This window comes from Chinchilla lanigera, unplaced genomic scaffold, assembly GCF_000276665.1.
Source record: "Chinchilla lanigera isolate Chin_1 unplaced genomic scaffold, ChiLan1.0 scaffold00077, whole genome shotgun sequence".
Taxonomy (NCBI): Eukaryota; Metazoa; Chordata; class Mammalia; order Rodentia; family Chinchillidae; genus Chinchilla; species Chinchilla lanigera.
The window spans coordinates 9,035,221-9,062,706 of NW_004955478.1; the positions used below are offsets into that span (position 1 = coordinate 9,035,221).

Sequence of the window (27,486 nt, forward strand, 5' to 3'; positions counted from 1 at the left end):
AGGCGCGGCCGGGCTCTCGCTCTCACCCACACGGGTCCCCAGGAACAGGATGTGCGGGCCCGGAATGTGACCGAGTGTCCCCAGGGGCCCAGGGACAGAAGCAAACGGCAAGCTGCACACACACACACACACACACAGGACGCAGACCCCAAAGACGACATCCGCCACACAAGGGATGTGAAAAACCAGGCCCGGCACAGGACAAGACAGGAAGCTTTCTCTCTCAAGCCTCTGGAAGGTGTTTTATTTGTTTGATTTTCTTTTCTCTTTTTTCTTTTTTTTTAAACAATAATGGCACATTTTTAAAAAATCGAGACCTACAAAAAAGGGACCTTGTCTTCGAGTTCATGTTCACATCGTCCCACGCCCTGCCGCCGGATGGGCCACACACGCCACTCTGGCTGGGTATCCGCCAGAAGGGAGAGCGCCGGTCGCTCCAGGAGCCCAGGCGCTGTCCCTCTGGGCTCCACCAGAGGACGACACTTCGCACCCTCATGGGCTCTGCTTCTCCCTGGCACCTAGAACCCTGGCCACCCCTGCCTTCCCTCCAAACCGGAACCAGGAGCTGGAGACTGTTAGGTAACTTATTTCGGTCCCCATAGGGGACTCTTTCAGGGACAGAGCCCTCCCCCGACCGGCAGGAGATGACACGCGACCCAGCCCAGCTCCCCCTTGGGCGGGTGGGGTGTCTCTCCCCAGTCCTGTCTCCAGCTCAGCAGATACCTGACCGATGCCCCGGTTCTCAGGCCTGACACATCCAGACCCCTCCTGCCACGCCCTGTGGCCACTCCAGCAGGCACAGGAGCGGGCAGCTCGGCCCACTCAGCGGATACCCAGCAGGGGCGGGAGGCCTCCCCACCTCGGCCGGGCTCACAGGGAGGGCGGGGTGAGAAAAGTCAGAGGGCACGGGGAGGGGAGAAGGGCCGGGGCAGCCAGCTGGGAGGAGGGAAGCGGAGGAGCTCGCCGAGGGGACAGGGAGGCCCCCGGCTGCGCACAGGGTGCTGGGGCCTAGCTCAGCAGGTCTGCGCTGGGTGTGCCGAGGCTCCTGTTCGCCCTCCCATCCTGCCTCTGCTTACCGCGGGGACCAGGCCAGGTGACAAGACCTCAGGCCCCCCAGAAAGGGGAACACGGTGCTGCACCCAGCCAGGTCTCTGCCCAGCCACCCTGGGAGGGTGGGCCCCCAAAGCCCAGGCCCCACGCAGCCCCGGCTCCCAGCGGCGGCTCCAGGGGCTCCCCTCTACAGGCCAACTGGACTGGCGGCTAGTGGGGTCCGGCTGACCCCGCGCCCGGCCGCTCCCACGCCCGTGGCTCTAGTCTTGCTGCTCGTTCATTTCCATGTCGGACACCAGGATGTTCTTCTCGGTAGCCTCGCCTGGGCTGGAGCTGCTGCGGCTGTAGCGGGCACCCTCGAAAGCCCCGCGCTCCACGCTCCGCCGCCGCCGCCGGTAGAGGACGAGGGCCGCGGTGAGCAGGGCCAGGAGCAGCAGCACGGCCATCAGCACCACCACCAGGGCCGCCGGGTTCTCAGGGAGCGCCGCTGCGGGGCGGGACGGACGTCGTGAGGCCGCCTTGCCCGCCCCGGCTGCCCACGGGGCCTGGGCAGGGGTAGCGGCCATCCCAGCGCCACCTGCCACTCACCTGATGGCGAGAAGCCGCTCTCCTCGGCTGTGACGGGAGGGAGGAGATGGTTACTACGCTGTCGGAACAGTGCGGACCTCAGCCACACCGTACACGGCGCCCTGAGCACCACTTCACTAACTCACTGCATGCTTCACCACGGCTACGAAATAGCTATGATTACTTCCGTTTGACACATGCAGAGACTGCGGCCAGAGTTCAAGGGACTCTTCCCAGATCACAGAGGTGACAAGCGATGCGCCAGAGCTCGAGCCCTTCCTGCGCCCTGAAGCTCTACAGAGTCACAGGAGCGTGCCGTCCAGTTTAGGAGGTAAGGCCCATAGCCAGGCCTGCCCGCACGCTACGGGACCCCGGGGGAGCATCCCAGCTGCCCTCAGTCGGGTCCGCTGCACCTTCCCACCCGCCGTTCCCTGCAGGCTGGGGGGCAGCCGCCCGGGGACAGCGGGGGAGGCCCGGCTGAGGGCTCACCTCGAGGGAGCTTGCAGACCACGCCCATGGTGAGGTTGGTGCAGGCGCCCGGACGCCACAGCCCGCTGCTGCTCTGGATCCAGTAGCAGCTGTTGCGGCTCAGCATGCTGGGGCCCAGGCCGGGGGGCCCCCAGTTGGAGTAGTTCACAGCTGTGTTGTCCTGCCAGACCAGCATGCCCCCTGCGGGCGCGGGGCACAGCGGGCGGGGGGAGCAGGGGCTCTAGAACCGCTCCCCCCCACACTGCACAAGCCCCGGGAGGGCTCCCCCGCCGCTCGAGCCGGGCCCGCACACCCCCGCAGGGGCGCTCACCTTTGGGGTTGAAGTTCATGCCCAGCCAGGCGCCTCGACTCTGGCCCTCGGAGTCCTGCAGGTGCTCCCACACAAACACGTTCTCCATCTCGTCCAGAATGGACAGGACCGCGCCGCCCGCTGCACACAGGGGAGCGCGTCAGGGTCTCAGAGCCCCCCGAGTGACGCCGGCCCTCCTCTCCGGCAGCCTGAGTAAGCATGGCGTGGAGTCCACGCAGTGTGTGTGTGTGTGTGTGTGTGTGTGTGTGTGTGTGTCAGACTGTGCATGTGAATGTCACATAAGGGTTCCGTGTACTAGGACGGGAGCGGGGCTGCGAGTGCCGCCTCCGGGCAGACAGCTGGGCACTGCTTTCCCGGGGCTGCGCGTCCAGAGGAGGTTTCCCTGCACACGCGGCTGCCCGGGCTCCTGCCCTCGCCTACCTCGCTGGCAGCGCTGCAGCGCCTCCTGGTGGCCCAGCAGCAGCTCCGTGTGGAAGGAGTAGCAGTGCTCCCTGAAGGGAATCCAGGCCGAGTCCGCCAGCCCCTGGGGACAGCTGCCATGGTAGCTCACTCTCCGCGGAGGAGGGGGGCCTGCGGGGGTGCAGGGTTGAGGACGCGGCCGGGCACCCTCCCCGGGACCACCTACACCTTGCCTCGGCCTCGGTCCCGGCAGGGGGCACTCACCCCTGCTAACCCCACACACGGCCCCCTGCAGCTTGGTGTCACAGCTGGCGGTGCGCCAGGCGCCATCCACGTCCACGTAGGCACAGCCGCCCGCCTGCTGGGGCTCCCCATCCCGCCAGCTCGCGTAGCTCAGGGGCTCCTCCGAGACCCAGGTGTACCTCCTGGAGCTCTGGGCACAAGGGGGTGGGGGTGGAAGAGGGGGCACAGTCAGGGTGGGGCACACACGGCAGGGGCACAGCTGGGGTGGCAGGGGACAGCGCCGGGCTGCCGCTTTGGGAGCCCACCTCCTGGCTGGCCAGCCCAATCCAGAGCGGCGCCCGCAGCCCTCGGGCCGCCTGCGTGAGGAAGGCCTGGGTGTAGGGGTCGGGCACGCGGGCCAGGCTGGCGTTGCGGCTCTCGCACAGCAGCAGGGCGTCGTGCCAGCGCAGCGGCTTCTGCAGCAGCCGGAAGGTGCCGTTGAGGTAGTAGAGCTCAGCGCCCGGGGCAGGAGGCATGGCCGCCGGGGATGGACTCAGGGTGGGGTCTGCAGGGGAGGGGAGAGGGCTCAGGCTGGGCTCTGCCTCCCTCAGTCCAGGCCCAGGCACCAGGCAAAGACCCAGTCTTCGCAGTGCCTGGCACAAACAATGAACCCTGGGTAGGTGTCGGCCACAGCTCTATTAGTGAGACGTGTCTGCTAAGACACGGAGAGGAGGCCGGAGCCTGACTTCTCCACACGCCCTCTGACCGCCCTCTGTCCCCAGGCCAGCTCCTGAGACCCCCGGTGCTCCCCCGCCTCCGTCTCACTGGCCCTCATCTGCTGCCCGAGCAGGCGCCCCTCTGGGGGTGGCCCCTGGCCTCGTGGGCCCAGGAGCCCTACTTCATCCTCCCACCACAACCACAGCAGGCGGCCCACTGCCCAGGTCCAGGCTCCCCGGCGACAGGCACCTGTGCCCTTCTGGCAGATGAAGCCGTGCGTCTCCTCTGTACAGCTCCGGTCATCCCAGCGGCCGGTGAGGTGGGCGGAGGGGCTGTGCAGGACCACGGCACAGCCGGTCTGAGGGAGAACGGCAGCTCAGGGGAGCTCGGCAGCTGCTCACCCGCCTCGTGCCACCGCCCCGAACAGCTGGTGAGGAGACTGGACAGGGGCTGGGGGCAGAGCCGCCCCACAGCTGGGCAGAGGGGTGCGGAGGACGGCAGGGGGTGTCCTCACCGGCTTGTTACCGCTGGGAGCAGGGCTAGGGCCCGAGGGCTCCCCCGGGGCCCAGTTGGTATACAGCAGAGGCTCCTGCTCCACCCACTGGAAGTCCCTCTGCGAGGCGTGGAGGCCGATCCAAAGGTCGAAGGTCACGTTGGGCAGGCTGGCCGTGATGAATGCTGCAGGGCCCGCCCAGAACGAGTTGGGAGCGGCGGGGCGAAGGGGAACCGCGCTGGGGGACAGTGGGGCCTCCCCCTGGCTGGCCCTACCTTGTTCTAAGGGGTTGGCGATGGTGACCAGCTGGGCCTCTTGCTGCTCGCAGGAAAACTGCGCCTCTGACCACTTCACCCGGTCCTGGGGGTCCTCACCCTGGATCTGGAAACACTGCGGGGCAGGGGGGAGGTGTGACGTCCAGCTCCACTTCCCGCCCCACAAACCCAGGGGCCCCCCTCGGCGGGGCACCCCTGCAGCTGGCCCTGGGGCCTGGGGCTGGGAAAGAGCAGTATCTGAGGAACCCGCACATCCGGGTCTCTCTGGGCAGGCCGCGCCCACCTTCCCCAACCTGGCACGGAGGACTCACACAGCGCGCCCACACTCGGGGATTTTTTAACGGGAGGTTTCTCTGGGCCACCAAAACCATGCCGACCTCCGACAGAAGGGCACAGGCCGGCACCGCGAAGATGGAATCAGGATCCATCTCGCCTTCTGCGGAACGCCGGAGCGCCGCCTGAAATCTGTCCTCTCGCCCTGTCAGCGTGCAGAGCCCTGTTCCAGGATATGTCTATCTCTATTTTTGGATGGTCTTTGTTAGCCAGAGGCTTCTGATGGCAACTTTATATTTACCCCACCCTCATCTTTTTCCGTAAGATTAAAAGAACCCTGTATGAGCAATTTTTGGATCAAGCGAAGACTTGTTCTCAGAGAATGAATGATTTACAGACACTTTCTGCTCAGAGGCAACATGATGGGGGAGGGAGAGTGGGGACAGGGAGGCTCAGAGTCACGGAGACAGGGTTGGAGAGGGCACAGGAGGCGGTGGGAGTCAGACTCTTGCTCTGTCTCACCTCTCTGGCCTCAGTGAACTCTTCTATAAAGTAGAATCTCAAAAAGCCCTGCTTCAGCGGTTCTCTGAAGGTTTATTTATTTATTTATTTTGTCTTTTTTGAGACAGGGTCTCGCTATGCAGTAGAGGCTGGCCTTGAGCTCACTCTGTAGCTCAGGCTGGTCTCGAACTCGTGACGATCCTCCTGCCTCAGCCTCCCGAGTGCTGGGATTATAGGCGTGCGCCCCCACGCCCGGCTATCTGAAGGTGTGATGGTAGCAGCTCATGGCGGTGTTGGGTGCTCAGTGGGTGAGAACTCTCACTAGTAACGATTAGCTCTCACACAGCTCTAGTGATGCCGATGGCAGATCTGAGCCTGCTGGGGATACAGTTCAGAGCTACATCCATTCTGGGGGAAAAAACGCACACTACTAAGGGGGCATTTTGAAACAAGTTTGCAAGTATATCCATTCTGAGTAATTTTATTGCCCCAAATCTTCCTCTGCACACTCCACGTCTTTGGGAAGAGAATTTCCTAAATGTTGTTTTAAATTTTTTCCAAAGTCTCCACACCTCTTGATCAGGTCTCCTCATTTATGCACAGGATAAGAGGGGAACCAGGTCAAGGGCGGTGGTAGCATCATGTGCTCTGTAATCCTAGCACTCGAGACTGGGCAGGAGGATCTCCACGAGTTTGAGGCCAGCCTGAACTACATAGCACCACTCTGTCTCGAGAGAAAAAAAAAGGGAAGCTAGAAATTGACTAACCAATTTTAAAACAAAAACCTTTGTTTAAATGATAGGAGAAAAGCCAGGTGTGGTGGTGCACACCTGTAATCCCAGCACTCGGGAGGCTGAGGCAGGAGGATCGTTGCAAGTTCGAGACCAGCCTGGGCCACAAAGTGAGCTCAAGGCCAGTCTGAACTGCCTAGCAAGATCCTGCCTCAAAAAAAGAAAAAAAAAAGGAGAACTGCAGAATGGGAAGAATGAGCCAATAAATGTTTTTCACTTTGATCATTTCTCTTTTTTTTGTTTTTCTTTTTGGGGGGGGTTGTTTTCTTCTTCTTCTTTTTTTTTTTTTGGCACTGGGGACTGAACCCAGGGCCATCACAGTGAGTTAAATCCCAGCTCCTTTTATTCTTTATTTTGAGAGAGTGTCTTGCTAAATCACCAAGTTTCTTAGGCTGGGCTCAAACTTGTGATACTCCTGCCTCAGCCTCCCGGATTGTTGCAACTCTGTGTTAGCACATCCACCTTCACTTTAGTCATTTCTCTGTGAGGCCTCTTTTAAATCCATGATAAGCATTAAATCCATGTTTTGAAAAAAATCTTAACTTCCAACAAGACCTACAAGTCACAGACAACAAAGTATCAGACTAAGATTTTTTTTAAAAAGTGAGATAACAAATACTGCATGATCTCATATTTACAATATAAAAAGTTGACTTTTAAAATTGAGAGTAGAATGATGGTTACCACAGCTGGAGGGAATAGGGGGAAGAAAAGTCCACCAATGAGCTCTAAGTTGCAGTTAGGAGCAGGAAGTCCTGGTGTGAGATGACACAGCAGGGTGATTATAGATGATGACAATGTACTGCTTTGTTGTTGTTGTTTTGTTTTGTTTTGTTTTGTTTCGTTTTGTTTGAGGCAGGGTCTCACTACCTGCAGGCTGGGCTTGAACTTGCTTACCAGCCCAGGCTGCCCTTGAATTTACAGTGATCCTCCTGTCTCAGCCTCTCGAGTGCTAGGATTGGAGGCGTGTACCACCACACCCAGCTGTACTGCAATTTTCAAAAAGCTAGAAGAAATGATTTTGAATGTTTTGACTACAAAGAAATGGTAAATGTTTAAGGAGACAGATATGCTTACCCTGATTTAAACATACATTCATTGTATGCATGTACTGAAACATTACATGGTACCCCATGAATATAGATACATATATATATATATAACTGTCATATTTTTATGTATAACTTATAAAAGGAATTTAAAATGTAAAAAGGAAATAATTTTCTATTGCAGAGAAAAATAATAATAAAATATATGCAACTGCATGGCTCTTATTAAAATTATTTAAGTATTAATAACTATACTTAAAAAAATAATAATACTTGATCATTTGAGCCAAAAATCTTTTCATGACATTAATAGTTTAATTTAAAATATTATTTTTTAATCTTTCGCTTATTTTGCTCTTAAGCATATTGTACTATATTTCACATTAGTCGCCCTAACACAGCAGTAAATATGTATTTTATTTACATACGCGATTACCTAGTCATAAATAAAATGCACAGTTAGGGGATGTCTGTTCAGTATTTTGTCTTATGAAAAGGAGTTCATTCTCAACAGGCCGCCAGCGTTGCACTAGAGAACCCCCTGAGGTATTGGACAACCTTGCTTCCTGGCGGGTGAGATTTATTACCCGAAGTCTTTTTCCAAGGGGCCCGGCCTGGCGCTGGGCCAAGGAAGGGAGCGTGGTGGGTGTAGGTAAGAGGCCTGACCCTGACGCTGCCGAACAGCCCGGAGTCCCGACGCCCACCGCTCCCACACTTACACCCTCTGGCTCCCTTGGGTGCCCGCCCTCCTACCTTGCTGAGGAACTGGCTCCAGCCCGGCGGGCAGCCCCCCAGCGCTGCAGGCGGCCGGTCTGGAAGGTGTGTCTCCCCAGTGCTGTTGCTGCGCTTGCAGATGTAGGGCAGGGCTGTCGCGCACCTCTGGTCCCCCCAGTCTTCTGTGAAAGGGTGGGGGAGGGCGGTCACCCCAGGGCCAGGCGGGCAGAGGTGGCACACCCTCAGCCCCACTCCCCAGAGGGCTGGGCTGGGCCTAGGGCCTACGCCAGCTCTGAGCTCAGCCTGCGTGACCGTGGGGCTGTGCGGACAGGCCCAGCCCGCTATGGGCGTATCAGCCTTCTTAGGTCCGGGAGAAAAGAGGAGGAGAAGACGCTGCCACTGCCGCCTGGAGCTCGCCTTCCACCCCCAGCGCTGATTCCGCTGCCCACCCTGTCTGCCAGCCCTCCTCCTCACCTCGGCTGGCTGTCATATACACGCACTTCTGGTCCTTGCCGATGGGCCGAGGTTTGCCTGGCGCCCAGGAGATGAAGTTCACAACGGAACCATCGGTCCACCTGCAACGGCACGGAGCAGTGCTGGGCCTCGGCCCCGCCCCTCGCACCGCAGGCCGCGGGGAAAGGGCAGGCAAGGGCCCGATCGGGGTTTAGGGGCTGAAAATAGAAGCGTGGAGCTGCAAAGCTCAGTGCAGCCAGGGCCCAAGGACCTGGTGTCCCGGGTTAGCCCTAGCCTTCCCCAGCAGTCTGCTAAGATGCCCGGAAAGCCCAGCGCGTGGGCTCCAAGAGCAGAGACGCGCCCGGACTCCTGTGGGGCGCTGGTCCTCCCGCCCCAAGGACCCCGACGCGTGGAAAGTGGGTGCTGAACAGAGTCCCCTCTGGACCACCATGTGCTCCGCTTACGTCCCCAGAAGCTCTGCTCGTGATGGACGATCCAGATATAACAGAAACTGCCGCTATTCAGTGCCCAGGATGCGCTAGCTGCTGTGCTGAGGACTTCAGCTTGTGACTGAAGCTAGCTAACCCTCCTAAGAGTCCTAGGAGGCAGGGGCTAGGGATGTAGCTTAGTGGCACAGAGCCTGCCTGGCAAGCACAAGGTCCTGGGTTCGATTCCCGGTACCGAAAGAAAAACAAAAAAAGAGTCCTAGGAGGCTTAGCCTGGTGTGGTGGCGCACGCCTATAATCCCAGCACTCGGGAGGCTGAGATAGGATCGTTGCGAGTTCGAGACCAGCCTGGGCTACAAAGTGAGCTCCAGGCCAGCCTGAACTGCATAGGGAGACCCTGTCTCAAAAAGACAAAGAAGAGTCCTAGGAGGCAGGTTTCATGATGCCCACTTTCAGGTGAGGAAACCAAGGCCGGAAAGGTTAAGTCACGAGCTAAAGGCCACACAGCCAGGGAGGGACAGAGCCGGATTCAAATACATGCCTATGCACCTCCCCACCTCCGGCCTGCGCACGCAGCCGGCCGCCTCTCACACCTGCTGCCCCCCAGAGCCCCCACCTGAAGCGCCCATCGTTCTCCGAGGTGTGCAGGCCGATCCACCAGCGCTGCTCCTGGCCCCGGGAGAACTGCGGAGGGGAGCAGAGGGGCAGGTGAGGATGTGCGGCCCCTCTGCCCGCAGTCCCGCCCCTGCTGCTCTCGCGCCCACCTTCTGCAGGTTGTGCCCCAGGAAGTCCAGCTCGGCCTGGCTGTGCACGGAGGTCAGCTCGGCCTGGAACCACGTGCAGACGCGCTGCGCCTGCGCCCACACGGAGTGGTGCTCGAAGAACTTGTACTCGGCCTCCTGGAAACGCAGCCACTCCCGCCCGCCTGTGGGGGCAGCGAACAGGCTGGGTCTGCTCGTCCGGCCCCTGAACCACACAGCGGAGCCAGGGTGGAGCCAGCGTAGGCACCACGGACCCGGGACGGGCCTCCTGTCCGGCTCAGGCCCTGGACTTGCCTCCCCTTCCAGTGCGAGCTGCTCTATCCACCCCCGCCAAGGCACCCCCTCGCAGCCGGAGCCCCTCACGCCCTTGGCCTCCTTCCCGTGGGTGGGGCTGGGCTGGGGCCTCACCCTGTGGGTTGACGTCGGGCTCTTGCACGTCCACACCTGCGGGACAACAGGGACAAAAAATCTGAAGAGGAGAGGGGACCCTGGAGCCCCGGACCTGCCACCCCTCGCTCTGCCGTGTCCCCCGGCGCCACACCAGCCAACCTCGAGGGATCTTGCAGATCCAGTCGAGCTGGGTCTCGCACTGCATGGCCACCCACTGCAGGGAGGCCAGGTCGAGCACTGCGCAGCCCCGGACGTCATCGTCGTCGTGCCGGCTCCGGTCAAAGTTGTGGTAAGAGAACTGGAGAAGGGCAAGAGGTGTAAGGCAGAAGGCCCAGGCTGCCCAGCGCCAGCACAGGGACACGAGTGGGCTGGCCTGAGCCGAGAGCCCGCAGCCTTGGCTGAGCGTCCCCGCTCCAATCTGCACTCCTTTACCCGCCAGCTGGTTTTTCTTTCTTTCTTTCTTTTTTTTTTTTTTCTCTTTTTGAGACAGGGTCTCGCTGTGCAGTTCAGGCTGTCCTTGAGCTCACTTTGTAGCCCAGGCTGGTCTCGAACTCGCAACGATCCTCCTGCCTCACCTGGCCTCTTCAAGGTCCCGCCCACAGCCCAGGCTCCGCCCCTCCCCACCCCGCCTCCGCGGGGCCCCCTCACCCCTAGGCCGTCGCTCCAGCGCCAGCTCTGGCCGGCTCTAGGGTCCCGCCGGTTCAGGCCTATCCAGAACCAGTGCTGCTCCTGGATCTCGGGCTCTGATTCACTACAGCACAACGCACGGGCGAGGACAGAAGAGAGGGGCGGTGAGCGCGGCACGCGCCCACACACAGCGCGGGGTCGCTCAGCTGTGACCCGGGAGGTCCCCAGAGCCTAAGCCTCTCTCCGGGCTTGGCACTGAACCGCCGCAGCCGTGCTGCTTGTTTTTATTTAACGTTCTCTCCCTAGAGAGGGTGATCGGGCTGTCCTGTCCTTGGCTTCCCTTTGGGGAGCCCTGCCCAGCGAGATTCTGCATGCTTCTACTTTTGAAAGCGGATGGGCAAGCAGATGAGACCGTGGCCGCGGAGCTATGGAAACCTGGGGTCACAGTCCCAGTTCACCCGTGGACCCACTCTGTGGCCTGGGCAAAACCCCTGACTGCTCCCTCAACCCCCGGGGTCAGCGGGAATCTTCGCTTCCCTGGTGCTGAGAGGACCGAATGAGCATTCGCGTTTGGCACAGTGCCCGGGCCATGGGGAAAGGGAAGTAGTGATGAACGCGAGCTGTGATAATTACGAGTCAAATAACGTAAGGCTGATGACGGCTGGGAGGATACGCCCGTGCGATTAAGATCTCAGGCAGCCTGGATCCACCTGGATTTTTCCCAGCGCTAAGGGATTACAGGCGCTGTGTCAGGTAATACAGTACCCAGAGCCCACAGGACTCCAGGGGCTCCTGGAGAAAGCCCCTTGGGCAGTGCTCCAAGTTGCAGCCTCTGCTGTGTCTCTCAGACAGCCTGCTGAGATGTGGGTCGCTACGGGACAACGGAGGGGGGCGAGACTTGCAAAGGAAAGCCGGTGTGCCTGAGAGGGCGCTGCTGGCTCCGAGACACTGGCAGTGTGCCCACGTCCAGGGGACCACGGCTACTTGAGGGGAACAAGATGGTACTGGCACTAGCGGCAGACACACAGGTCACTCCAGGGTCTCAGACAGGCCCCGCTGGGGTGACCTCCGCTTCGCCCGCCTCCCACCCGATGCCCAGCCAAGAGCTGCCTGCTCCCCGGCAAGCGGGCGCCCGCATCCCAGGCTCCGTACCCGAAGATCTTGTTGAGCATGTTGGCCACAAAGTGCTCCTCCTCATGGGTGGCCAGGCTCAGCAGCTGCGCCCCCAACTCCTGGCAAGCTCCCTGGGCCTGGACCCAGCTCTTCTTGTCCTGCAGCCGCTCTGAGCTGAACACCTGCGGGAGCGGAGTCCAGCTGCCTAAGCTGCCCCCGCGGGTGCACCTCTCCAAGGGTGCCTGCCACCCACCCAGGACTGCTACGGGGAGGGGTCCAACTCGCTCAGACCATTCCGCTCATCGGAGAACGAGCCCCAGGAAGGAAGCTGCACAGTCAGCTCCTCGCGCAAGCCTGTGCACCATTCCCCGGCCAGCGAGACGATCTGGACCCCAATCCCAGCAAAGTCACAGCGCGCTGTGAGCAAGGCCCCTCCTCGCCTTAGACTTCAGTTTCTGCGCCAGATGGAAGACCTTGGACTACGGGAGCGCCTCCCAAGCCTGGCACATTATCGGGGCCCTACCCAGACCTATTGAATCCAGATCTCCACAGTGCCAACACAGGTTTTTATTTTGTGTATGGAAGTTCTTGGGATCAAACCCAGGGCCTCACGCATGCTAGACTAAAATATCTGATTTTGTTCCGGGATCCCAGGTGTTTCTAAAGAGCACGCTGGTATGGGCCCCAACCTTTGGGACGCGGATAGTGATGATCTCTACGGCTCCGTCAGTTCCTCAGGTGTCACTGGCCACCTGCTATAGCTTTCCCTGACCAGCCTCATCAGACATTACCCGTCCGCAGGCTGGAGTGGCGCCTCTGGTTCACCAGTGCTCTCCAGCGCTCCCCACCACGAGCTGCCTCTTTGCCCTTGTCCCTCCCCGCCCATGCCACTCCCTGCCGTGCCAGCAGGCTACCCCCTACCTTATAGCAGTGCCGGAGTTTGGGGTCTGAGGCCCAGCCCGGAGGACAGGAGCCAGTGAGGCTGGGCGTGGGGTCTGGTCCAGGCAGCTCGGGGGTCACGGGTGTGCCCAGGCTCTGCCGGCAGATGTAACGAGCGCGGAACGAGGTGCAGTTCTTCACCTCCCACAGCCCCATGGCGCTGCCTGTGGCCAGGGCCACGCAGCCCCCACGGCTGTACCCTGAGGCAGGGAGAAGGGAGACACGTGTGCTGAGGACCCACTCCCTGCACGACACCACTACAGCCCTCACACTGGGAGCCAGCTGGGCCTCTGCTGCAGAGACAAGCTCTGTAGGGCTGGCGCCTGGGCAGCAGGCAGGAATGAGGCAGAGTCTTGGCTCTGGGTTTACTCTGAGACCAGAGGCATCTTGTTTAGCCTCTCTGAGCCCACCTCATTATCTCCCTCATTCAGTTATGGAAAAGGTCAGAACACGTAATTGTGAAATGGCAGTAATATAGTAGCACACACTGCATTGTGCTTACTGTTCTATGCAATTTAGATGTCTCATCCCTTTTCATATGTTAGAACTTTACTGAGATTTAAGCTTCATGTCAACTCTATGAAGAAGGTGCATTCCCATTTGACAGATGAGCAAACTGAGGCCCATCAATGCACAGGTAATAAAAAGCACTGTCAGGCTCTGATCAGGACAGTTTGTCTGCACAGCCTGTGCTCCTAACAGGGTACACTACACAAATCATCAGTTTACCAGGAAGCCCCGTGGCTGGGCGCTGGCAGGACAAGTCCACTGTGACCTCCCAGCATCACTGATGCCAGTCAGAGAAGGGGGCCGACTGTGGGATGGGGGGCTCACCAGGCTGGTCCCGGTTCCAGTGGGTGTACATGACTTCGTCCCCACTGAGCCAGCGGAAGGCGCCGGTGCTGTTGAGGTCCTGCAGGGCCGTCCAGAAGTACTCGCCCTCCCAGTTGTAGATGAGGCTGCTGATGAAGGCCTGCTCGAACCTTTGGAAGACAGGCTGGTCACGCGGGGGCGCAGCACCCCACTCCAGGGGCCAGGGCCAGACCGGCTGCCTCCAAAGCCGGGGTGATGAACCTCGCCAGGAACTCGCTCAGGGAAGCGGGGGACCTCTGAGGGCGTGGGGCACGAACAAGCTCCCTCTTTCATGGTACTGTCCACCCTCTTGTCTTGTTGAGAAGGCAGAGAAGAACCAGGCGCAACCAAGGGCTGTATGTCTTCAGCACCTGCCCGCACCCGTGCCTGCAACCGCCCCTGCCCTGCCCCACACTAAAAAGTAAGTATCTTCCCTTGTGACGCTTCCCTATTTGGTGAAGGAGCCGCATTGGGTCAGGACATACGCAAAGAGGCGGTCAGGGCTCCCGACCCCCCTCTCGTACCTGTTGGTGATGGTGACCAGCTGAGAGCTGTGGTCACTGCACAGGCGGCGGGCCTCACTGTAGGTCACCTGGTCCTCTCCAAGCCAGTAGCAGGATGGGCTATGCCATGTCCAACCCTGGCTCAAGGGAGCGGGTGGGAGAAGGGCGTCTGTGGAGTGACTCTCCACTCGCACTGTAAATACCCAGGCAAGGATGCCGGCACGGGCACGGCTGATGTGTGTGGGCCCGGGGGACCAGCCTGGTACATGGAGGGCAGCATTCTGCACCTGGTCACGCTCCACCCCCCTCTACACTGTTACCCACAACTGCCAGACCAGGTGGCAGCATGGCCTCAGCGTGGCTGATAGGCCCGGCCCACAGCCTGGCTCAGAAAGACAAGCGGCATTTAGACCAACAGGCACAGTGAAGCATCTGCCAGCTGGCTGAGCAAGCAGGGCTGCAGAGCGGGGCAGCGATGCCAGGGTACAGAGAGGGCTGGGATGCGGGACTGCCTCTGCCAGGGTAAGTAGGTGGCAGGGGGGACACTCAGTAAGGAGACTGCTGCAGGAGCAGTACTGGCTGCTGGAGAGCCGGCAGGAGCCGGGACACGAGCGAAGACACAGGTCGGATGTGTGTGTGGAGCTCCCCTGCGCCCATCAGGGGTATGGGAACAGCCCTGACCGCATCAGGTTATTAACCATGGCCTCTCAGCGCCCCTCCACATACACACAGGCCAGGCTGACCTCGTGCCAGGCAGCTGGGAATTCCTCTCCATCCCTGCCTCCACTTCATCCAAGCCAGGACCAAGCCCCTGGGCCCATCCCTGAGCAAGCACACTGACCCAGACTCTCTGCTGTCTGTCTGTCTGCTCTCTCCTTCCTCCCCCAGCTGATCATGGCTGACAGCACTTCCTGTCCTGGGAGGAAGGAGGGCAACTGGGGTACAGAGGGTTGTGAGAAGAGACTTTATCCAAAGGAAAACAGGGTGAGGAGCTAGGTCAGCAGCAAGGGGTTGAGGAGAGGAGCCAAAAGGCCACTGCTATGTTTTGTGTCTGGGTGTCCGCCCAAAGCCTCATGCAGTCATGGGGCAGGCTTCCAGAGTTTATGGTTGATCCATGGTCCAACGCTGGGATTATGGGTGTGACAGCTACACCACCCTGGGGCAGATACTTTGCATACAATGTAAGAGAGAAAAAGAAGCATGCCCTCTGCTGCTCCTCCATTTTGCTCTTGCTGCTTTTGCTATCTTCTACCTGCCATAAACTGTTGCCCTCTGCCATGTGCCACTCTGCCTTGGAGCCAGCTGAGTAGACACTAAAACCTCCACAAATTGTGAGCTAAATAAAACTTTTCCTTCCTTAATATTGGGTGTCAGGTATTTTGTGTCAGCAACAAAAAAAGAGTAACTAAGACAAAATTTGGTACCACGAGTGGGGCTGTTGCTGTGACTATACCTGACCACGTGGTTCAAGAGCCTTCAAAAATGGCTTGTGGGAAGTGTTTAAAAAGGTTCAGGAATACCGCCTAAAAAAGCAGAGCTGGAATGCCTTTGGCTGTTCTGTATAGGTGATTCTGGTCAAAGCTCATAAGACCAAAAGGCTGATAAAAATCCTGCCAGTAAAGACCCAGCTAGGGAGGTTTCTGCTGGGAAGAAGGACTGCATTGGGTGCTGGACTCCAGACAATATGTGTTATGGCTTGGCAGAAAGTTTGTCTGCATTTTGCTTGTGTCCAGAGACTTTGCCTAAGACTGAGATTAAGCGGGTAGACTAATTAATGTGGCAAAATTTCAAGGCAGTCAAATGCTGAGGCAGTGGCATGGCTATTGTCGGGGGCTTTTAGCCAGATCTATGTTAAAAATCAAGAGCAAAGAGCCCAGAAGGATGATTTAAAATGTTGTAAGTTTGGCCAAAAAGAAAAAAAAAAAAAAAAGCTCCAGTAAAGCTGTGGATTGCGAAGATACAGCTAAGGAGATCTCCATTGCTAAAAAGAAACAAAAAAATATAAAAGATGGACTGAGGGCATCACAGAAAGCGTCAAGTCTCCACCCTTTGCAGCCTCAAAAATGCAAAGATGAAGGACTTTGCTTTGAGAAGAAAGCCACAAAACACCATGTTCCAAAATGGTGGCGGCAGCTGGACTAGGTCCCAAAATAGTGGTAGCATAAAAAATCTGTTCCTCAAAATTAGATTCAGAGTGCCCAGCAATCCAGGCACTTGACCCCTGTGGCCAAGAGAGAGGAAAGCTTGGCTACTGCTCCAGCTGGAAGCAGACCCTGGCACCATCCACGTGGCACTGGCTTTAGGTACATACAGAATACGAAAGTTATGAGGCTAAAAAAGGCTTCCATCTTGATTTCAAAAGGCCTGAGAGTCCAGGCAGTGTGCCCCTGAGAGGGCAATGTGTAAAGCTGTGAGTAAAAAAACTAAAGGGCAGTGGAGACCTCAAAAGGTTAAAAAAACCAAAAACATGGGTTGTCTGAGAAAAGCTGCAATGAGAGAGCAAAGCAGGCCCAAGAGAAAAGCCACGGGAGCTACAACCACCGAAAGTGCCAGAGGAGCAGAGTCACACAAGACTTTTAGAGCTCACAATGTGCCACAGAGCGCTTCAGATGCTAGATGTGAAACTACAAAACTTAATGTTTGCCCTGCTGGATGTTGGTCCCAATGCTCTGTATCCCCATTTGTACCTTTTGGAATGGTAATGTTTATCTTGTGCCACTGAATATTGGAAGTGTCTAACTTTGTTTTCATTTGTACAGGGGCGCACAGCTAAGAGTTTGCCTTACATCTCAGAGGAGACTTGGGACTTGGACTCTTCAGCGATGCTGAAACTGTGAGGACTTTGGCAACTCTTAGAGATGGACTAAAATGTCTTTTGCATAAAGGGATGTACATGAGGCTTTGGTGGGCCAGGGGTGGAATGTTATGATTTGTGACTGGATATCCACCCAAAGCCTCAGGCAGTCACGGGGCAGGCTTCTAGAATTTATGATTGATCCATGATCCAATGCTGGGACTATGGGTGCGAGAGCTGCACCACCCTGGGGCAGATACTTTGCATACAATGTAAGAGAGAAAAAGAAGCATGCCCTCTGCTGCCCCTCCATTTTGCTCTTGCTGCTTTTGCTATCTTCTGCCCGCCATAAACTGTTGCCCTGTGCCATGTGCACTCCTCCTTGGAGCCAGCTGAGTAGACACTAAAACCTCCACAGACTGTGAGCTAAATAAACCTTTCCTTCCTTAATATTGGGTGTCAGGTATTTTGTCTCAGCAACAAAAAAAAGTAACTAAGACAGCCACAAAGTGTCCCTTACAAGCCACTATCCCAAATATCACACCACTCACGCCCCCATAGGGCAGGGCCTGGGGGTTGCAGGGTGTGCATCCGGGAGAGGGGAGAGGGTTTTCACCCACTCATCCCCATTCACACACTGTCCCTCACTTCCCCGAGTCCTCTCCATCACCCCCACCCTGAAGCCTTCTGGGACGCCCAGTGGGGCAGGATCACAAGGTGGTCAGGCCCATCCACACCAAGTGGCCTCAGTCTTCCAGAGGAGGCAGTCGATCACACAATATGTCAGGCCCAGGTGTGTGCCAGGACAAGGGGTGCACAGAGTCAGCTCCCCCAGCTGTCCCCAGAAGCCTCCTTGCACAAAGATGGATCTCACACCATCCCCCTGACCCCCATTCTCTGCTACTGCTGGGAAGCGGCTTCCCCACAGTGGGGGGACGCAGGGCCTAGGACAGCTCCGACCCAGCCCCATCCCATCCAATACCACCCCCTCAGGAACAGGGAGCTGAAGAGCTGAAGGAAGAGGGGCATAAGGAGGGGTGGGCGCCAGGGGAGGGTGTAGGACCCCTCTGCACCCGCTGCTCCTGGCAGCCCCTCTGGCTGAACCCAGCCATGGCGGCTCCAGAAACACCCTCACCTTCCGGCAGCCGTGGTCCTCCTCGGCGGCCCCCTGGCTCAGCCGGCCAGCCTTCTTGCAGATGGACGGCAAGGACTGGTTACAGGGACTGTCGTTCCAGCGACCTTCCTGGGGACACGGGTGAGGGAGAGTGTTAGGCTCCTCCCCTGCACCTGCCAACCCCTTCTGCTAACGTGACTTCTAGACCTAGCCCTGCCTAGGACCCAGTCCTCACACAGGACTTGTGAGCCCGAGCAATTCACCTTGTAAGAGGGGCACCTTTAGAACTGGGGCTTTCAAGGAGGGCCCAGTCCTGACCGACTGCATTCTGCTGCTCTGGCCCCTGAGTCACTTCTCGCTGGTTCCAGGAACAACAGCCCTCTTGGGCAGATCACTTCCAGTCGGGAAGCAAACTGTCCCACCTCAAGCAACAGTGAGCGACTTCCCAGACGCCAGCGGGACCCCACAGAACAGGCTCAGATAATAACCAACCAGACCACAGCCTGACCACGACTGCCTGACTCGGCATACTTCTTGCTCACCACTTCTGAGACGCTTGTCAGCTCCCCTAAGATGGGGGTTTACACACTGGCCCCATCCTTCCCGGGCTGGCCACACTGAATAGATTCCTTTCTTGTCCCTCCACCACCCATCAGCTTGGTCTGCCGGGACCCCCAGAGTGAGGCCTGTGGCCTAGGATCCCAGGAACAGCCAAACTTCTCTGTGTCCCAGGTAGGAGAGCAGGGTTAGTTCAATAAACTTCGTAAGTAAATGAGAGCACAAGCAGTGATGTGCAAATGCCCTGAAACTTTAGTAAACCTGTGTAAATGAGAGAGGGTGTTCTTTTAAATTACTTATACACACCCAGGACAAACCAACTAAGACTGTTAGAATAACTGCAGCCGCCCAGACAGATGGGATTCCCAAGGTGTACGGGAGGTGTGTTCCAGGACCTGACGTAGATTCCTGAAACCAAGGATAGTATACAACCCTATACTGTGTGTGTTTTTTTAACCTATGGTAAAGTTTAATCTATAAATTAGGTATAACTAGAGACTGACAACTAATGTAGCATGCTTGTAACAATACTATAATAAAGGTATCAAAAGGTTATACATTTTTTATTTCTGAAATTTTCCATTTAATATTTTTAGACTACGGATGACCTCGGGTTACTGAAGCATGAAAAGTGAACCCATGGCAGGCGGCCACTGAAAAGCCAGAGACAGAGAGAGAGAGGAGAGAGAGAGAAAAAGAAGCCTGAATCCTCGGGCCCCAATCTCAGCTGATAACAGCTGAAGAGGAGTGCAGCCCTGGGCCCCAGGAACACCTGAGCCCTCCCGCAAGAACCCAGACTCCCAGCAAGCGGCACGTCTGCCTCCAAGCTCCATCCTGGAGGGACACATATTTGCATAGCCCAGCACCTGGAAAATAGCTGGAACACAGTACAACTCAACAAATACTTGTTTTCAAGTTTTTAAGATTGGAGCTGGGATGTAGCTCAGTAATAGAGCACCTGCCTAGCGTAAGGCCCTGGGTTTGATCCCCAGCACCGGAGAAAAAAACAGCATTCCCCCCAAGGTGAGTGGTCTTGCCATTACGTTTCTGGTACTGTATTCTGAAGCAGCACGTTATCTGTCCTGGCAACAGGTAATCTGCTCTGCTTGAAGTTCTGCACCCACCCATATAATGTTTAGGTCAAACCCATGGCAACCAGATTCAGTGGTGCATGCCTATAATCTCAGCACTCTGGGAGGTCGAGGCAGGAGGATCACAAGTTTGAACCCTGCTTGGGCAATTCAGAGACTTAATGAAACCCTGTCTTAGAAAATGAAAAAGGACTAAAGATATACTTAGTGTGGAGGCCTGGGTTTAATTCCTCAGAGTAACAACAACACAAACTAATCATAACTCCATAGTCTCTTAAGAAGACAAGACCCTCAGCTGGGTAGGGTAGGGATTTGTAGGAGACAAGACAGTGAGCAGACCTTTTTGTGGGGCCTCCACATCATACAGGTTCTGACGCCACCTACTGGCAGGGAGGAGCAGCTGGCGGGAGGTCAAGAATGGGCCAGGCAACATGTAGAGGATTCAAGAGAATTAACTCCTGCAATTCTCCCTGTGACCACTAGTAGCTCGCTCTAGTGACTCAGCTCGTGGAGGTAGAGGTGGATTTGATACCTGCAACCTTTCTAAGGGAAGAAGTGGGGTTGGTAGGAAGTAGGGGTCACATGGGAGGACAAATGCGCAGGATAGGCAGGTGCTGAAGGCGGCCTGTCCTCCAGCTGGGACCTGTGGGGGTGGGCCTGTGACCCTGCCAAGGGAAGAAGGATCTCACCGGCCCCCAGATGGTGACACAGTCCTCTAGACTATCCCGGAAGTTGTTGGGCTCAAAGGGGTGCCAGTGGGTGAAGCTCACAAGGCTGCCGTCAGACCACTCAAAATTCATCTGCAGTTTCAAGTCGTTGAGGCCAATCCACAGCTCCTCCACCTCTGGGTCGACAGGAGAGAGGGGACAGAAGACACTGAGAGGTCAGCCTTAGCTGCCAGGGGGAAGGAAGAGAATCTGAGTCTCTGGGGCAGAGTAGGGTGGACAGCGGAGGCCCTGCCTTCCACCCCAGGCATGCCCTCTACCCCAGGCGTGCCCTCCACCCCAGGCGTGCCCTCTACCCCAGGCGTGCCCTCCACCCCAGGCGTGCCCTCCACCCCAGGCGTGCCCTCCACCCCAGGCGTGCCCTCCACCCCAGGCGTGCCCTCTACCCCAGGCGTGCCCTCCACCCAGGCGTCGGCAGGCAGCTCCTCACCCTGCTTGATCTGCTTTGTGATGAACTCCAGCTCCGCCATGCTGTGGATGCTGAGCAGGTCACCGCCACCCCGAAGACAGGCCTTCTTGGATTCCTGCCAGTTGCGCTTCTCAGCCTGCAGGCGGTAGCAATGGCCCTGGAAGGGCTGCCAGCTGGGGTCACACTCCACCTTCACGTTGGCCCACCTGTCTGTGAGACCCACAGGGCCGCTGCTCAGAGACTGAGCTACCCAATTTGGTAGGCAGGCATTGTTTTTTTTTTTTTTTCCCCCGGTACCGGGAATCGAACTCATGACCTCATGTTTGCCAGGCAGGCACTGTGCCGCTGAGCTAAATCCCCAGCCCCTGAGCTACCCAATTTGGAATTGAATCCACCGGTGTCAACCCAGGCAGGGCCTCCAAGTCACCCCCTGGAGTCACCAGTCCCACACCCGCCTTTCCCACCCAGACAGTCTTGGGCATGCTGGGGGCCAAGGGACAGAGACCCAGGCAGTGGTGGCCGATTCCACCCAGAACAAGGCGGCTTCTCCGGCTGCCCCGCAGAAAGGCACGGGAAGGGGTCGGGACAGATCAGCCTGACCTCCGGCTTCCTCCTCTGCCGGCGTTTCCTGCTGCGAGAATCAAACTTGGTCTACGGAAAACTCGCTTAGAATATGAGCCCACCATTGTTCTCCCAAATAACACACTGAGCGCAGACCGCGGTGGGCAGTACCGGGTGGAGGGATGGGGTCAAGGTCCTCAGCCGTAAGTGGCCCAGCCTGTTCCACCAGGGGTCTAGTACATGAGCACCCAGAAACCTGCTGGGTGCATAACATCAGACTGGTCACATTCTTGGGCTAAAACTCCTCTCCTTGCTCCTTCCCCCAACCCCAGCTCCTCGCCCTGCATCCAGGGCCCTCTCTCGCCTCCACTTCCGTGAATTTCTGGTCCGCCCTCTAAGGCGAGGTCTAAGGGCAGCTGAAGCAAACAAGCCCTTACTTGGGTCTTGGCAAAAGAAAAAAGGACTTCACCAAGCCACGCACAATGTCAGGTTTGGGCAGGATTCCGCCCTGGCCAGGCAGGAAGGCGTGTGCCCACCTGAGGCATCACCCATCATCCCAGGATGCTGGGACCCGACTCAGCCCGGCAGACAGCGCCGGGCCCGGGCTGCACCTTTTCTTGCAGACCTGGCAAAGTGGGTGGGCTGAGAGCTGGAGCGGGCTCTCTCCTTGGCTCAGGAGCTGTCAATCATCTCTCATCGGTCAACGAGCTAAAACCTGAGGCTGCAGCCCCAGACAGAACTGTTGCTCAGACCCAAGAAGGCCTCCGGAAATGTGGGTGCTCTGGGGGCATGATGGCGCCTGTTTCTGGAATGACATGCCTTCATTCCCTGATGAGGCACAGAAAGCAAACCTGCCTAGAATACGCCTCGCGCAGAGAGCTGGGGCTGCGGCAGAGGAGGGAATCCAAGGCCACAGACACCTACAGGTCCTTGAGGCCTAAGGAGCCCTCCCCACAGGGAAGACCCAGTGGCAGAGGGAGCGTCTGGCAGGACCAGGGATCGGTGCCCGGCCGGGCCACCTCCAGCTTGGAGGCGGGTGGCCAAATGCGGCTGCTTCCAGCCCCAGGGACTTAGGGGTAGAACGGAGCAGCTAACATTCAGAGTCAATCTTTGGCAAGAATTTCACGGTCTAGAGCAGGCGTTGGCTCTGTAAGCCTTTTATTTTCTGTGGGTTTGTGGATTTTTTTCTTTCTAGTTTTGCTACATTTTCTTTGTAAAAAATCGCTTCACCAACTCCACAGCTACCCAGACGGGGCAGTACCCCTCTTCACCCCACACTGACAACCCGACCACTGCCTACAAAGACACTGATCCTTGCGGGCAGCCCAGGTCTCTTCAAAGCACCCTGCAAGGTGATGTGCTTATTCTCAGTCAACAAGCAAGGACTCTGCAGCTCGGGGACCAAGCAGCTGCCCAAGGCCACACCTCACTAAGGAGCTGAGTCCTTACATCAGGGCCTGCACATTGCCCCAAACTCCACCTCCCCCACGAGGCCCCTGGAGCTAGCTCTCTGAATCACGGATATGAGCAAGACACTCCCTGGCTTACGAACCTGCAAAGCCTACCTTTGCAGCCAAGCCCCTCAGCAACTGGCTGCAACCTGCCTTTCTGAAGACCTCCCACCGCCGTGCCCAGAAGCCAGAGCTTCTCAGGCTGCACCTACACAGGACTCACCTGGGGCTCCTGCGAACCAGACATTCTGGTTCAAAATAATGGCTAAGTCTTGGAAGCAGCCTATATGCCCATCAACAAATGAATGGGTAAAGAACATATGGTACGTACAATGGAGTACTACTCTGCCATAAAGAAAGATAAGCTTGAGTCCTTTGTAGGAAACGGATGCACCTGGAGACTTTAACGTTAAGTGAAATAAATCAGACACACGAGTTTAAACATCTTGTGGTTTCTCTTATATGTGAAACCCAAATATAAAGAAAGAGCAAAATGAAAGATAGATAGGGCGTAGGGAGATAATCTTCCTCAAATGGGCAGGCGATCAGGAAATAGAGGGGAAGGAGGAGGAGAAGGGGATGGAAAGAGAATGAGGATGTGTTATGTACATGCACCAGCTCCTCACAGGACATAATCACGCAAACATGTACCAATAAAACTGTAAAAAAGAGAGCAGCGAGGCCGTCCAATCAGCATTCCCAACAGGCTCCCGGGCCCTAAGGACCACGCTTGGCATACAGTCCATGCCCCACCCAAGCGCACTGCTCGGCACCCTAACAGTTGTGCTACGCCTCCTGCCTCTGTGTCTTCGTACATTCAGGTCCCTCTGCCCGGAATGCCCTTCCACCCACACCACTTCTCCCCTTTTAAGCTTACACTCAACTTGAAAGGCCCAAGTCCAATGTCACCTCCATAAAACCGTCCTTCACTCTCATTTTTGTTTTTGTTTTTCTTTCGGTACCAGGAATCGAACTCACGACCTTGCACTTGCCAGGCAGGCGCTGTGCTGCTGAGCTGAATCCCCAGCCCAACCTTCCTTCACTCTCATCAGTTTCTTCTCTAGCTCTTTTTAGTATGGGTTCAACAATACCTCATAACTCAGAATACTGTCATCGTGTGTGAAGAGGTCTGTCACCTCCAGCAGACAGTGGTTTCCCCAGGGCACAGGGAATGCTGCCAGCATTTAACACAGTTCCCAGCAAATGGCCCTGGAATGAATTAGTGGCACATTCCAATTTGTTCAGATTTTAGCTGAACAATTAAATAAGAATAAAGAGCATTAGCATTCCCTTGTGCCCTAGAGAGACCAAGAGGAGAGGCTGGGCTAGCTGGGTGTTATGATTTATATCTAAATGCCCCCCCACACGCCTCACACGCTCAGAGGGGGCTTTGGGGAGGTGACTGGATTCCAGGACTGTGACACTCACAAGTGGATTAGTCCACTGTAAGTTTATACCTGTCTGGATTCCTTTTCTCTCATTGCTGAGATAAAATACCTGATGCCCAAAATTAAGGAAGGAAAGGTTTATTTCGCTCACGGTTTGTGGCAGTTTCAGCCTGTAATCAGCTGGCCCCAAGGCAGGGTGGCACACGGCAGAGGGCAACAGCTCACGGCGGGGGAAGACAGCAAAAGCAACAAGGGCAAAAGGGGAGGAGCACAAGAGAAGACTCTCTGTCCCTTACATTGTACTTGGTCAACCCACCCTAGGGCGGGTGTAGCACTCACACCTGTGATCCCAGCCCTAGACCATGGATCAATCACACACTCTAGATTCAGCCGCCTCCATGACTGCATGAGGCTTTGGGGGGACCTCTAGGCACAAACCGTAACACTACCTAAACGTGATGTTTGGAGGGGAAGCCTGGTTGGGAGAGCACGGCCGGAAAAGGTCTCTGTGCTTCCTTCTGCCCTCACCCCTCTCTCTCCTTCCCGCCTCCCGGGCCACATGTAGGCCTCCCCCGCCACACTGCCCTGCCAGCAGACTGCGGCCTGACACCTCCACACACGGTGAGCCAAAGCAAACTTCTTCTCCTTACAGCTTCGGGCGCTGGGTACTGAGTCTCAGTGACTACCGCGAGGCTGAGACCCTGGGCCATGAGCCGCACCCCACCCTGGGGCCCAGACGCTGGCCCACCTGGCGGGGCAGCTCACCTGGCGGGGCGGGCTCGGCGGTGGCGTTGGGCTTCTTCTTGCACACATAGGGCAATGCGATGCTGCAGTCCCGGTTCTGCCAGCCGCCTGAGGACTCGGTGCGGATCACGCCGCAGTTCTCCTCGCTGGGGTTGTCTGGCTGATCTGCGGGGCACACGGGGCGCCGGCATCCCGGGAGAGAAGTTCACACCGCGGCCCCTTCCTCCAGGAAGCTTGAGCGAGCTGGAGAACCCCAGCCCTCTACTCCAGCCCCACCTCTGGGTCCTCATTCTTTCCCCCTGGTATTGGGGATTGAACCAGGACTTCACACTGAGCTACCTCCCCAGCCCTTTACAATAATTTTCAGGGTCTCACTGAGTTACCCAGGCTGGGCTCCAGCTTGCCATCCTCCTGCCTCAGCCTCAGCGTGTTGGGATTATAAGAGTGTGCTGCCTTGGCCAGCTGTCCTCATTCCTTCTGACCTGGCCCTACACTGCTCTGAGGCCCCGTCCCGCCATGGGCAGCAGCCCCGGCCTCGCCTCCCACGCGTGCACTGCCCAAAGCTGTGAGCAGAGGCCCACACCCTGAACGCACCTGCCTGAGGTCAGTCTCTCATTCACATCAAGGCGCCGCTTACATTGGCGCGCCCAGTCCAGGAAGGGTGGGGTCTGTGCTTTCCCCACCCGCTAGGGCTCGCCTGGGGTAGGGCGGGAGGCGGCCAGGTGGCTGCGGGGTCCCTGCACCCCCATAGCTCACCGCTCTCCCAGTTGAGGTACTTGAGGGGCGAGTTGTCCGACCACTGCCAGCCTCCGCTGGTGTCCAGGTCATTAAGGCCAATCCACAGTGTGGAGCTGTAGCCGGTGAGGAGCCCTGGGGGAAAGATGGGGCCCTGAGGAGGGCAGCCGTGCCCGCCTCCTGCTCTCCCTGCCAACAGCACCCTTACCCTGCCAGAGCAGAAAGGGCTCCGGGCCGCCCAAGGAGCAGCCTCAGGCCGGGGTGCCCACCCTGCCCGGGGCGGCTCAGGTCCCCGGGGGCCGCCTGGCCTCACCGTTGATGTAGGTCTGCTCATGGATCTCCGTGATGCTCAGCAGGTCTGCCCCTTGCTGCTCACAGCTGGCCCAGGCCTCCCTCCAGGACAGCGTGGACTGGAAGTTAAACTGGTAGCAGCTGTCCGTCAGCTGATCCTTGTCCCAGAAGGTCTCGCAGTCGTTACCTGCCGCCACAACAGACGGACAGTGTGCAGCCCAAGGGGTGCCCGGAGGCCCCACACGGGCTGCTCCACAAAGGAGGGGCGGCACCTCCCGCAGCCCCGAGAGTTCTGAGGCCCACACTGGGCCCCCCCTCGGCGCCCGGCCCTCGTCACCACCCGCTTCCTGTGCGTCCTGCACCGCCCCGCTCTCACTCTTGATGGGGCAGAAGCCCCAGCGCTCATCTTTGCCGTAGTCCTGGGTGGTGGCACACCACAGGTGCCCGTCCTCGCGGCCCGTGCTGGTGCAGCCGTGGAACCACTGGTTGTCGTATTTGAAGGGGATGGTGCACGGCTTCCCGTGGGAGTTCCCCTGGATGGTGTAGACCTCTGCAGGGGAGAACAGCAGGTCTTGGCCTCTGGACCCCGCAGACCGAGCACCCCGTTACCCCTCAGGGAAAACCCCTAATAACCCAGCAACCTGGGGGCTCACAGGGGTCAGCAGAGGGTGTGAGGAGACAATGGTGGCCGACAGTGGCTTTGAGTCTCCCCAAGTCACCCTGGGGGCTTGGAGGAGGTCCATTGCACCCCCCACAGGGAGGGGAAGAAGCTCTCTAACACCCTTGTCCAAAACCCAGCCGGGCGAGGGGGACCCCCACAGAGGGCTGAGCCCAGTGCAATCTGCTCAGCTACCCAAGCAAGGGGCTCCATGCTTCCCCTAAAAATTCTATCTTGGACCTCAGGCTAGCTTCCAGGAAAGAACCCCAGCGGGGGAGGGGGCCCCCACAAGAGCCACTGTGACCCCGCACTGAGTGACTCGGGTCCCATTCACCACCTGCAAAATGTGTGTGGGTCACCATGGGCGTCTCCTCTAGTGGGCCTGAGGGGAGGGAATTTTTACTTAATTTTAGGTGATTCATTTTTGCACTGTTTGCAGGCTTTGTAAGGACAGATTCATTTTGAAATTTCTAAAAAGTAAATGCTCAAAAGTGCTTCCTATTACAATTAAAGGTAATACTGGAAAAAGGCCCCAGAAGCCAAAGGCCTTATCCCCTAGGACACTGTCCCTCCCTTGCTCCAGCCCTGGGACACCAAGGGCCACACCCCGCGCCCGCAAGCAGCCTCTCACCATAGTAGGGCCGGGCGCACAGATCCTCCTCACTGCCGTAGATGTGCCACTGGCCCCCGCGGCTCTGGTCACCGCGCTCAAAGGTGCCAGGCTTGGACGCGTTGCCAGCTCGGCCCCCCAGGAGTAGGGACAGCTGGTCACCCAGTGTACGACAGTGCCAGCGAAGACTCAGAGCCTCCCGGTCACACTCGTACATGCCCAGAGAGGCGGTGGTATTGGTGCCCGGCCAGCCTGTGCCCAGGCATTGCATGGTGCCCAGGTTGAAGAGCCGGTTCCGGGAGACCCACTTCCAGCACTGGGCAGGGAGACTGGCGTTGCAGGCTGGGGTGACGCGGACCTGTGCACCCTGGGCTTCCAGGCAGCCCTGCAGTCCGTGGCTGAAGATGAGGAAGACATCCGGCT

General features: G+C 57.6%; 1 protein-coding gene across 1 annotated transcript; it reads right to left on the reverse strand.

The window, feature by feature from the left end:
- Positions 1-215: 215 nt before the first annotated feature.
- Mrc2 (mannose receptor, C type 2) lies at positions 216-27,486 on the reverse strand (the record flags this gene model as incomplete). The annotated part of the gene is given in 29 exon segments (XM_005402237.2): positions 216-1,537; positions 1,639-1,665; positions 2,107-2,286; positions 2,417-2,536; positions 2,837-2,986; positions 3,080-3,248; positions 3,364-3,602; positions 4,004-4,112; positions 4,269-4,432; positions 4,523-4,637; positions 7,890-8,032; positions 8,325-8,425; positions 9,366-9,433; positions 9,514-9,674; positions 9,919-9,954; positions 10,060-10,198; positions 10,549-10,651; positions 11,680-11,822; positions 12,562-12,779; positions 13,414-13,562; positions 13,956-14,071; positions 17,864-17,971; positions 20,181-20,335; positions 20,647-20,835; positions 24,791-24,934; positions 25,526-25,639; positions 25,818-25,982; positions 26,172-26,345; positions 27,085-27,486. Coding segments are annotated over 29 exon segments (4,328 nt in total), but the record flags the coding sequence as incomplete, so codon positions are not given.